The sequence below is a fragment of the Amblyraja radiata genome, chromosome 3 (genome assembly GCF_010909765.2).
Source record: "Amblyraja radiata isolate CabotCenter1 chromosome 3, sAmbRad1.1.pri, whole genome shotgun sequence".
NCBI classification, from domain to species: domain Eukaryota; kingdom Metazoa; phylum Chordata; class Chondrichthyes; order Rajiformes; family Rajidae; genus Amblyraja; species Amblyraja radiata.
This window is the reverse complement of record NC_045958.1, coordinates 89562965-89575852: the sequence shown is the minus strand read 5'-3', so window position 1 is coordinate 89575852 and position 12888 is coordinate 89562965. Positions and strand designations below refer to the sequence as shown.

General features: G+C 43.7%; 1 protein-coding gene across 6 annotated transcripts in view; it reads left to right on the top strand.

Annotated features, from left to right (window-relative positions):
- The first annotated feature begins 3239 nt into the window (after positions 1 to 3239).
- The window catches only part of nek1 (NIMA related kinase 1), a 157173-nt gene continuing 147524 nt past the window's right edge, over positions 3240 to 12888 (top strand). For 4 of the 6 annotated variants that reach the window (XM_033018293.1, XM_033018294.1, XM_033018292.1 and 1 more), the window contains exons 1-3: positions 10030 to 10184; positions 10288 to 10384; positions 12617 to 12714. In XM_033018293.1, the coding sequence (XP_032874184.1) occupies positions 10059 to 10184; positions 10288 to 10384; positions 12617 to 12714 (321 nt within the window). In that variant the 5' untranslated portion in view covers positions 10030 to 10058. Of the gene's footprint in view, positions 3277 to 9998; positions 10185 to 10287; positions 10385 to 12616; positions 12715 to 12888 lie in introns of those variants that run through there. The other 2 variants (XM_033018296.1, XM_033018295.1) reach the window with 2 other exon arrangements.

The following is a 12888-nucleotide window of genomic DNA, read 5'->3' as shown; positions in this document are numbered from 1 at the left end:
TTTTTTTTCTTTCTTTTTGTTCCTTTGTCATGTTTTAGTTGATTTTGTTTTATTAAGTTGTGCATGTGTGTGGGTGGGGTGGGAGAAACATGTTTTGGTCTCTTCCTTCGGGGGATGCGACTTTTTTTCTGTCGTATTCCCCGTCTCCGTCTGCGCCGAGGCCTAATGGCGGGGCTGGCGGCCTCGGAGCTTTGGCAGCGGCAGCGGAGACCCGACTCGGCCTTGGAGCTGTGATGGCGGCAGCAGCAGCAGCGGCGGAGACCCGACTCGGCCCCGGAGCTGTGGCGGCGGCAGCAGCAGCGATGGCAGCGGAGACCCGACTCGGCCTCAGAGCTGTGGCGGTGGCAGCGGCAGCGGCAACGGGGACCCGACTCGGCCCCGAAGCTGTGGGGGAGGCAGAGGCAGCAGAGACCCGACTCGGCCTCAGAGCTGTGGCGGCGGCAGCGACCACCCCGCGGAGTTTGAACCGGCCCGTTCGCGGAGCACGGTTGAGCTGCGGGATTTACCATCACCCGGTGGGGTCACAACATCTGGAGCCTGGATCGCCTCGGCGCAGAGGGCGAACAAAGAGGGAAGAGACAGAGACTTTAAGATTTTGCCTTCCACCACAGTGAGGAGGTGTTTGGTGAACTCACTGTGGTGGATGTTAAATTTGTGTTGATTGTGTGTTTTTGTCATTTTTTTATTATATGTATGACTGCAGGGAAACGAAATTTCGTTCAGACTGAAAGGTCTGAATGACAATAAACTAATCTAATCTAATCTACTGTCCTATTCTGTTTCGATTATTCACAAGCTCATGCGCATAGGGAGCCATTTTGATATTATAACCCTTGGGGTCCTACTTTTTAACATTCTGCTTAAATCCCACAGCTCACTTTGTCAGACTTCATTCCTATTTTTCAATGGTTTCATGATATTTTATTGTCACATGTACCTAGGTATAGTAAAATTCTTTCTCTACAATTCAGCAAAATCTTACTATGCATAGCACAATTAAGTTCAAGGGTGTAAATATAGTTTAGTTTAGCTTAATGTCACATGTACCAAGGTACAGTGAAAAGCTTTTGTGGCGTGCTAACCAGTCAGCGGAAAGACAATACATGATTGCAATCGAGCCATTCCCAGTTTACAGATACATGATAAAGGGAATAATGTGAAAACATATATAACATTTAGTGCAAAATAAAGCTGGTTAAAACCGATCAGAGTTCAAGAGTTCAGAGTCTTTCCTTTGAACATTACAGAGGACACTATCAAGGTGTCCAATTTTAGGCCAACATAAACATTACAATTTGTCAGTATAAAAATTCTCATCCTATCACTGATGCTCACAATTTCACAAGGGTCTCCAATGAGGTAGAAAGTAGCTCAGGACTGCTCTACAGCTGATGAAAATACGGTTTAGACTGATAACAGCTGGGAAGAAACTGTCCCTGAATCTGAAGCTGTGCGTTTTCACACTTTTGTATCTTTTGCCCAATGGGATAGGGGCGGAGTGGCCAGGGTGCAACTTGTCCTTGATTACGCTACTGGGACAGCAGGAAGTGCCGTTCCCCAGCTGCTCTGGACAAGGTGCTGCCAGGCAGCCTTCTTGGGTGCAGCGCACCGTGTGGTGAGGGAGGTCCCACTGGGCTCCCATTGACAGGGCTCCAGTATTCTGACCCAGTGCCCATGCAGTCATATCATTGGAGGAAAAAACCTTACTTGGGGATAGTGAACAATCAGCAAGAACGGACACCATTCTGCTTCCCTGTGGTCTGTTATAATAAGGGTTTACTGTATATTACCTGTTTGTTATTGCATTTGGAACATAGAACTGTACTGCACTGAAACAGACCCTTCGACAAACAATGTCAAGACCAAATCTTATCTGCCTGCACATAATCCATATCGCTCCATTCCTTTCATGTCCATATTGCCTATCCAAAAGTATTTTAACTGCCACAGGCCTGTTAAGCTGCAGTAATAATTTCATTGTTCCTTTGTGATTGCAAATGACAATTAAACACTTTTGATTTATCATTACCATGTATACTGTTTATGAGCTTCATGCAAACAAGGAATTTAATTGTACTCTGGGGTGTATAACAATAAACTAATAATCATCATCTTCAATAAAAATAAATGAATTTCAATTGTGGACGAGAAACTGCAGATGCTGGAATCTTGAGCAAAAAAACAAAGTGCTGGAGGATCTCATGTGTAGGAAGGAACTGCAGATGCTGGTTTAAATCGAAAATAGATACAAAATGCTGGAGTAACTCAGCAGGTGAGGCAGCATCTCTGGAAAGAAGGAATGCGCGACGTTTCGGGTCGAAACCCTTCTTTAGACGTCTGAAGCATTTTGTGTCTATACTGCAGGATCTCAGCAGGTCAGGCAGCATCTGTAGAAGAAATGGACAGAAAATGTTTCGGATTGCTCATGTAAAATGCGAACTGTTCTTGAAAGATGTATAGTCAGAAACAAGGAATAAAAAAATCTCCTGTCAGTTCAGCTTTCCAACCTACAAATTGCCTGCCGACAAAAAAGGCATAATTTAAAAAAAAACTTAGTTTCGAGTGGCATTGAGAGATAAATAACGGTCAGCATAATGAGGAAAGTCTTCAGTTCTCATTTTGCCAAGAAAAAGTGGCCACAGTTTAACATCTCACCTCGAAAGGTTGGCCTCGACCCGAAACGTCACCTATTCCTTTTCTCCAGAGATGCTGTCTGACCCGCTGGTACTCCAGCATTTTGTGTCTATCTTCGGTTTAAACCAACATCTGCAGTTCCTTCCAAAATCTAAAGGTAGCAGATGGATACTGAATTTTATTTATTCTTGATTTATATTTAAATCTGGGATTTAAACCAACAAATTTGTGTTACCCATAGATACACAGCCGTCAAATCTGGTAATACGCACACCGAACCAAAGATCCTAGAGGAGCTCCTCTATAATCTTTGCACCGAACCAAAATAGACACCAAGAAACGAAACCAATTAAATGATTGCGAATGTACTGTAAGAATGCAAAGGAGCAGTTGCAGCCTTTGCACGACTTTCTGACCTCCGAACCCAGGTCTTTGTAGCCGTTGCCAACGGCAGTTGCCAGGGAGAAGAACAATCGCCGGGGATGGAACCACCAAACTTGCTGACACTGGGCGGGGCGGGGCAGGTGATTGATGGGAGCGCTGCCCAATAGGAGCGCCGGGTGTGGACGCCTGCGCCAATGGGAGGTGGTTTCCGGCAGCAGGTTTGGTTGACGAGGCGGGTGTAGCGGCGACGGCGAGACGGTGAGTTGGGCAGTGATGGGGATAACGGCGAATTAATGTGGGGGGAGGGTGGCAAGACCGCGGCCCCTTTGACACTCGCCTCATCTCCCAGTCTGTTGTCAGCTTATTTCAGCACCCATTCTCCAAAAAGCAGATTGCTGCAGCAATGCATTAGCTGATAGGCCGCACCTAGCAATACGGCTGAGCAAGATATATATTAAAGGCAGATACAAATGCTGGAGAAACTCAGCGGGTGAGGTAGCATCTATGGAGCGAAGAAATTGGTGACGTTTCGGGTCGAGACCCTTCTTCAGTGATATATTAGTGTATCTGATCAGGAGCATCTGGCTGACAGGGTGATCTTATAGAGGTGTATAAAATCATGAAGGGCGTAGATAGGCTTAATGCACAGGATCTTTTTTCCCAGGGTAAGGGAAATCAAGAACTAGAATTTGGAGCATTGTGTTTAGATGTGATCACCTGCTGAGGAAGGATGTTGTTGAGCTGGAAAGAGTTCAGAGAAAATTTACGAGGATGTTTAGTTCATTACAGAGAATGTGGACGCAGCCCAGCCCATCACACAAACCAACCTCCCTTCCATTTACTCCATCTACACTTCACTCCCTCTTCTCCCCTCTCCCATCAGGCAAGAGGTACAGAAGTGTGAAAATGCACACCTCCAGATTCGGTGGGGGGCAGCAGTTTCTTTCCAGCTGTTATCAGCCAACTGAACCATCCTATCAACAACTAGAGAGCGGTCGTGAGCTGCTATCTACCTCATTGGAGACTCTCAAACTATCTTTAATCTGACTTTATCTTGCACTACACATTATTCCCTTGATCATGTATCTGTACACTGTGGGTGGCTCGATTGTAATCATGTATTATCTTTCCGCTGACTGGTTAGCACGCATCAAAAGCTTTTCACTGTACCTTGGTACACATGACAATATATTGAACTAAGCTAAACTATGTGTATTGAAGTACAGTGGAAAGTTTTTTGTTGCATCCTATTCAGAAAGGTGAAATTACATGATTATAATCGAGCTGTCCACAGTGTACAGATACAGGATAACGGGAATAATGGGTTGCCAGGACATGAGGGCCTGAGCTTTAGAGAGCCTAATCATATATATCTGAGGACATTGTGGATTGAAATTGCGGGAGCCCTGGTTGAAATTTACGAGTCATCCTAAAATACAGAAGAGCACTGGAGGGCGGCAAATGTTGTGCCTTTATTCAAGAAGAGCTGCAGGGAAAATGCTGGGAACTATAGGCCAGTTAATTTAAAATCTGTAGTCGGAAAACTTACTTGAGGGTATTCTGAGGGATAAGATATACAGGCATTCAGATGGATAAGGGCTGATTTGGGATAGTCAGCATGGTTTTGTTTGTGGGAGGTCGTATCTCACAAATCTGATTATTTCTTTGAAGACATGACCAAAAAGGTCGATGAAGGCAGAGCTGTAGATGTTGTATATATGGACATCAGTAAAGCATTCGACAAGGTTCTGCAAGGTTAGATTTGGAATCTGAGGGATAACATTTTCACACAAAGAGTGGTGGATGTATGGAACAAGCTGCCAGAGGAGGTAGTTGAGGCAGACACTATCCCAACATTTAAGGAGCAGTTAGTTAGGTACATGGATAGGACAGGTTTGGAGGGATATGGACCAAATGCTGGCAGGTGTGACTAGTGTAGCTGGGACATGTGGTGTGGGTAAAATGGGCCTGTTTCCACACTGTATCACTCTATAACTATGAGAGGGGTTGGGCAGGCTAGGATTCTATTCCCTGGAATGCAGGAGGATGAGGGATGATCTTTTAGCTGTGTATAAAATCACAAGGGGGATAATTGGTGTGAATACACTATTTTGTATGTCTTTTACACAGTTTTTAAGGAAAATCCCAAAGCTGTTTATATCTACATTAAAAACAAGAATGCAGCCAGGGAGAAGGTAGAACTGTTCAAGGATAAAGGAGGGAATTTGTACTTGGAATCTGGGTAGGTGAGGTACTAAACAAGTACTTTGGAAAGACACAAAATGCTGGAGTAACTCAGCAATTCAGTCAGCATCCATAAAGAACATAGATATGTGACTTTTCAGGTTGGGACACAGGAGACTGCAGATACAAAGAAGGGTCCTGACTGGAAATGTCACCTATCCATGTTCTCCAGGGATGCTACCTGACCTGCTGAGTTACTCCAGCATTTGTGTCTTTACTTGGTAAACCATTATCTGCAGTTCCTTGTTTCTTCAAACAAATACCTTGCATCTGTTTTCACCAAGGAGATGGAGGTCAGTGAGATTATTAGTATTCTCTGCACTGATCTCACTGACCTCCATCTCCTTCTCCTTGGTGAAAACAGATGCAAGGTATTTTTCAAATGGAGAAGGTGTTAGAGCTCTCGAAGAGCCTTAAGGTGGATTACTCCCCAGGACCAAATGAGATCTATCTCAGGTTATTGAGAGAGGCAAGGGAGGAAATTGCGTGAGCCTTGATAAAGAGTTTAAGAAGGAACTGCAGATGCTGGAAAATCGTAGTAGACAAAAATGCTGGAGAAACTCAGCGGGTGAGGCAGCATCTATGGAGCGAAGGAAATAGGCTTTAAGAAGGAACTGCAGATGCTGGAAAATCGATAGTAGACATAAAGATCTTGATAAAGACCTTTGCATCATCTCTAACCAGAGGAGAGGTCCTGAAGGACAGGAGAATGGCTAATGTTGGTTCTTTATTTAAGAGAAATGGAGAGAATCCAGGGAATTATAGGCCAGTGAGGCTCACATCAGTATTGGAGATTCTTCAAAGGAGGATGTAGTCCTGTTTAGGTTAATCAGGGATAGTCAGCATGGCTTTGCACGGCAGCTTGCATCTTACTAACTTAATCAAGTTTTTTTGCAGAGGTGACAAAAGTGGTCGATGAGGGGAGAGTGGTAGAATTATGTACATGGATTTTATTAAGGCATTTGATAAAGTCCCCCATGGTAGGCAGATCCAGAAGATTAAGACACACAGGATTAACAGTGACTTAATCATATGGATTTGGAACTGGCTTACTGATAAAAGACAAGGTTGTGGTGGAAGGACAATATTCAGGTTGGACGTCTGTGACAGTGGAGTTCTGCAGAGATCTGTGCTGGGACCTCTGCTCTTTGTCATATTATTATATCTCAAAAACAAGAGGGTTTAACTGTAAGGTGAGTGGGAGGGACAAAGTTTAAAGGAGATATATGTGGGGCAAGTTTTTTTACATAGAGCATGGTGTGTGCTGCCGAGGAGGGTGGTTGAGACAGATATGATTGTGACATTTAAGATCCTTTGGATCGGCATATTGATATGCGAGGAATGGAGGGATGTGGATTATGTGTTTGGCAGATAAGAGTTGGTCTTGGCATCATATTCGGTACAGACATTGTGGGCCAAAGGACCTGTTCTTAGGTTGTACCGTTCTACGTTCAATGTCTTTTGAAGAGCAGTCTAGTTTATTTCCAATTTTTTGCTGTGTAGCAACCTATAAATGTTCTTTGTGTCTCCTAGTGTTTGTCTCATACTCTCTGGAAGACTGCTTAATCGCATGCATAAGATTGCTGTACGTTAATTACATATCACTTTGAATTATTTTATAACAGTATTAAGTTAATTTACACATATCAGGATTCAAAACGTCTTCTGTAAAATCTCCTTTTAAGCTTTCCCTTTTGTGTTGCTCAATATGTTGATGACAAGGCCGCCGTATTCTGAACGTCTTGAGAAGCCAGTTGCACTCATGAACTTCTATAGTCTTTCCACTGAAGGTCCCAGTGCTGTCATGCTGTTCATGGGCTTAGACCAATGACGTTAAAAGAATAACAATTGTGCAATTAAGGATGCAGTGACTTCTGGATGGCTGAGCTGGCCATGCTTCCCTTGTATTTGGTTGTGGATTTGGCAGCTGATGGTTAAGTTGCCTCAGTGAAGAAATACGTTGCATTTTGTAGACACAGTGTACTGCCTGTTCGTGTAGATTGCTGTTATCTGAGTGTCTTCAAGCTTTATGTACGTTGGTGGAGTTGCAGGCGTCCAGGTAAGTGGGGAATCTTCCATCAAGTTCCTGAATTGCACGCTGTGTAGAGCTTCAGATGGTGAGGCAATTGGCCAGCCTCCACCTGTTCTTGTTGTCACAGTATTTATGTGGGTAGTCCAGTTGTGTTAGTGAACCTAGCCATTGAAAGCAGGCAGATTTGGTGACTGCAATGATTAAGCTCTCTGTTGCAATTCTCTGCTTGTAGTGAGCAATCACATAATCTCCATTCTATCCACCAAACTCTCAATCCCTATTCTCTGAAAATATCATCCTTGTTTTCTAAGTATCCATGTTATTCCTGAAGTGTGCCCAGAATTTGCAAGAGGGCTCAACTATCTGTTTAGTGTGGATCTCTTATCTTTTACACTCAAAACGAAAGCCAAGGATTTCATATGGTTTATTTGGGCCAGGCAACATCTCAATGATTTGGATGAAGGGATTCAAAGTAACATTAGCAAATTTGCAGATGACACAAAGCTGGGTAGCAGTGTGAACAGTGAGGAGGATACTATGAGAATGCAGGGTGACCTGGACAGGTTGGGGGAGTGGGCAGATGGTTTAATGTGGATAAATGTGAGGTTATCCACTTTGGTAGCAAAAACAGGAAGGCAGATTACTATCTAAATGGCATCAAATTGGGAAAAGGGGAAGTACAACGGGATCTGGGGTCCTTGTTCATCAATGAAAGTAAGCATGCAGGTACGGCAGGCAGTGAAGAAAGTGAATGGCATGTTGGCCTTTATAACAAGAGGAGTCGAGTATAGGAACAAAGAGGTCCTTCTGCAGTTGTACAGAGCCCTAGTGAGACCACACCTGGAGTATTGTTTGCAGTTTTGGTCCCCTAATTTGAGGAAGGACATTCTTGCTATTGAGGGAGCGCAGTGTAGGTTTACACGGTTAATTCCCGGGATGGCGGGACTGTCATATTCTGAGAGAATGGAGCGGCTGGGATTGTACACTCTGGAGTTTAGAAGGATGAGAGGATATCTTATTGAAACATATAAGATTGTTAAGTGTTTGGACACGCTAGAGGCAGGAAACATGTTCCCGATGTTGGGCGAGTCCAGAACCAGGGGCCACAGTTTAAGAATAAAGGGTAAGCCATTTAGAACGGAGACGAGGAAACACCTTTTCTCACAGAGAGTTGAGAGTCTGTGGAATTATCTACTTCAGAGAGTGGTGGAGGCCGGTTTTCTGGATACTTTCAAGAGAGAGCTAGATAGGGCTCTTAAAGATAGCAGAGTCAGGGGATATGGGGAGAAGGCAAGAACGGGGTACTGATTGGGGATGATCAGGCATGATCACATTGAATGGCGGTGCTGGCTCGAAGGGCCGAATGGCCTACTCCTGCATCTATTGTCTATTGTCTATTGAAGAAAAATGATAGGTGACGTTTGACCTATTCCTTTTCTCCAAAGATGCTGCCAGACCCGCTGAGGTACTTCAGCATTTAGTGCCTACCGTTCAGTAAAAACCAGCATCTGCAGTTCCTTCCGACATCATTGTGTTTATTAACTGTTTTATAAACATGAATGAATAGGTTTGGTTCAGTGTTAGTAAATAAGGCTGTGGTCCTCCTGGTGCAGTTATTTACTTGGTGTACATTTGTAAAATAAATCTTGTGCTATGAAGTACATGGTGTCTTTAAAACTTGTTTGAAATTGATCCATGGAGTAGAGTAGAAATCTACAAGGTTAAATTATTGCTGTCTGGCAAAAGATGTACCATAGGCTGTAGTTGCAAACCTTGAAAATTCTGTTTTTGTAATTTTCTACATTTGTCCATGTTGCTGACAATGTGTTGCGAATGCTACTGCACAATATTAAGTATTTCTGCATGGGTTAACCATAGTTTTGGTACACAACTCTTAGTTGGAATGTTATAGTACGTACTTGTAGGAGAGTCCTTTGCAGATTGAAATGTGGAACAGCGTAAAGGAAAACGTTGTAGTTAATATTAGTATACTGGGGATGACCCCATGTTCCTTTTATTGGCACAGTGCCACGGGATCTTTTGCATCTGTCTGGTAAGCGTTCGTGTTTTTAGAGTACCTTATTCAAAGGTAAATACCTTTTGTGCAGCACGATCAGTATTGTGCCAAAGTCTGGTTCTTGGTTATTTCATATTCAAGACACAGACTTGGAACTTGAATTGGTGAACACCTGATTAGAAAATACTGTATGTAAGTGAGCCAAGGATGATGATGACATTGAATGATCGTGAAATTGTGGTCAGGTATTTTATTTTCTGGAATTGTTCATTGCGATAGTGGATGAATTAGTTATTTTACTTTAGATTTTACCGATCCATTGCGGAAATGGGCCCTTCAGCTCACCAAATCCGCACCAACCAGCAATCCTATACACTAACCTACACACATTGGAGCCAATTTTACAACTTACCAAAGCCAATTAACTTACAAACCTGTACGTCTTTGGAGAATGGGAGGAAACCGGAGCACCTGGAAAAAACCCACGTGGTCACAGGGAGAAGATACAAACACCATACAGACAGCACTCGTAGTCAGGATTAAACCCGGGTCTCTGGTGCTGGAAGGTAGCAACTCTACCGCTGCATCACTGTGCCACCCCAATTTGTCTTGTCTCTACTCTACTTATCATTCATCATTCTGACCATTTATATTCATCATTCTGACCATTTCTGATTCATTTACCAGGTTTAAGGAGCTTTGAAGGGAATGTTTGTTTATCGAGAGTGAGCATGAGGATCTTGTATAATGAGCTCTATGGATAAATACACCAAAGTGAACAAAATTGGAGAAGGATCATTTGGAAAAGCTATCCTGGTGACCTCCAACGAAAATGGCAGACAATATGTTATCAAAGAAATCAGTATCTCTCGGGTAAGATAATCGAGTCGTCTCTGTGGGTGCAACTCAAGTATGATATGCCAACACTATACATTTTGAAAGACTTCACTTGTTTTTTTTTCTCTTTGATTTGTAGATGTCCAACAAAGAGAGGGAAGAGTCAAGGAGAGAAGTTGCTGTTCTGGCCAATATGAAACATCCAAATATTGTACAGTATAAGGAATCATTTGAAGGTTAGAAATAAGATTGAAACATCTCATGGTTTAAGGACTGTTTGTTTGGGGGAGAGGTCTTGAATCAATTTCTGATCTAGATTCCGCAGCTGTATTTGCAACTACACCTTTATTCTACAGTTAAATTGTTTAAAAAAGTGGTCATTTTCACTGTGAATAAATCTTGCCATGAGGTGAAATGAGGAAACTACATCTGCTGCCGGGAATCAGTAAATTACTAAATATAGTGACCCAAGGAACTGCAGATTCTAGAATCTGTGGCAAAACACAGGGAATTGGACAGTACCCTAGCTCGTGGCAGAACTGTTCAGAAACGTGATAACGGAGGGGAAGAAGCTGTACCTGAGTCTGGTGGTTCTCGCTTTCAATACAATACAATACCGTTTATTTGTCATTTGAACCTCACATGAAGTTCAAACGAAATTTGGTTTCTGTAGTCATACAAGAAAAGAACCAAGACACACACCAACACAATTTACACAAACATCCATCACAGTGAATCTCCTCCTCACTGTGATGGAAGGCAAAGTCTTGTCTCTCCCCTGCTCTCCATTCCTCTCCCAAAGTCAAAGTCAAAGCCCCCGGCGGGCGCTAGCAAGTCCCACGGCGACTTAAAGCCGCGCCGGGCGATGTAAGGCCCTGCTCCGGGTCCCGATGTTGGAACCCCCGGCGGGCGCTAGCAAGTCCGCGGCCATTTAAAGCCGCGCCGGGCGATGTAAGGCCCCGCTCCAGGTCACTTTCACCCACAAAATTCGAGCGGGAGAAGTCGCCGTTGACAGTGCCCCGCAAAGCTGTCTCCCACCGGGGACCCGCGAGCTCCCGGTGTCACCATCCACCGGAGTCGGGTCGCAGCAGCGCGCCACCACTCCGAAGCTGGCCAGCTCTACGATGGTAGGTCCGCAGCTCCGCAGGCTCCGTAACTTGAGCTGTCGTTCCGGTTGGAGGCCGCTCCACGGTGCTAGGCCCCAACGGCAACGGAGACCCGACAGGGAAAAGGTCGGGTCCCCGTACAGGGAAGAGATCTAAAAGTTTCCCCCACCCACCCTCCCGCCCCCCACACATACACAGTCAAAAACCCACCACAAACTATACACTCAACAGGACAATAAAATAAAAAAAGACAGACGGACTGCAGAGGCCGCTGCGACGTCGGTCGCGCCGCCAACCTATATTCAAGCTTCTGTACCTTCTGTCGGGCGGGAGTAAGGAGAAGAAGGAATGACTGGGTGGGACCAGTCTGTAATTATGTTAGCTGTTTTTCCGAGGCAGTCTGAAGTGTAGATGGAATCAATGGTGGGAAGTCTGATCTGTGTGATGAACTGGACTACTTCTACAACTCTGCCATTTCTTGTGGTCTTTGGCAGAGCAGTTCCAAGACCAAACTGTGATACAACTAACAGTGTGCTTTCTATGGTGTATCTGTAGAAGTTTGTAAGAATGTGGAATTTGCTCAGTCTCCTAAAGAAGTAAAGGACACAAAGTGCAGGAGGAACTCATTTGAGGGAGTGAGTGTGGTCATGTGTGTGCCTATGTGTGCGTGTATATATATGTGTGTATATTAATAAATGTAGATGCTATTTAGAATTGAAAGAGATGTATTCTTATTCAGCTTTTGAAGCACCCATTCTGAGGGTGGCTTTGAGTGGCTTTGCAGCATAATAGCTGAGGGAGGATCATGTCCACAAAGGTTCTGACAGTCAGCTTTCCTGTACGGCTGACTTTTCAGATCAGCTAGGATATTTCCTGTGACCTCGCTTACATTCTCAGAACAGAGAGAAAGAAACATGACACATGGCTACATGGAGAAGGCTGCATAGTAAATATTTCATTAAAATTATAGCTGCGTGATCAAGTGCAGTCATAGTGATTTGTTACGGTATCTTATGAAGGTCAATACAGGATGTACAGTCATATAGATTAAATGAGTTCTTCTCTTGCCAGTACTTGTGGGCCTTTGCATTAGCCTGGAATTCAATTGTTGAAAATGTCGTAATTATTGATTTCTTGAAATTTTTTAGTCAGAGATGACTTAAGTTGCATTAAAAAAAAAGTATTGGACCAACTCAGCGGATTATGCTGCATCTCTGGAGAACATTGATAGGTGGTGTTTTGGGTTGGGACTCTTCTTCAGATCCATGTTCTCCAGAGACGCTGCCTGACCCGCTGAGTGCATTTTTGTAAACCAGCATCTGTAGTTCCTCGTTTCTAAGAGTTGTATATTTATTGTAACAGAAAGTGGTTGCCTTTACATCGTCATGGATTACTGTGAAGGTGGAGACCTTTTCAAACGGATTAATACACAGAAAGGAATTTTATTTCCTGAGGAGAAGGTAAGAACTTTTAGATTATCAAATGGTCATATCCATGTGTCAACTTTGAAGTGCTACTTCATCCAGCTGGCCCATGACGGGAGCTATTTTTCTCATAATCTGAAACATTATGTCTACTGCTATAACAGTAAATACAAAGTAGAACCTCTCAATTCAGATAGTGTTCTACCAGAT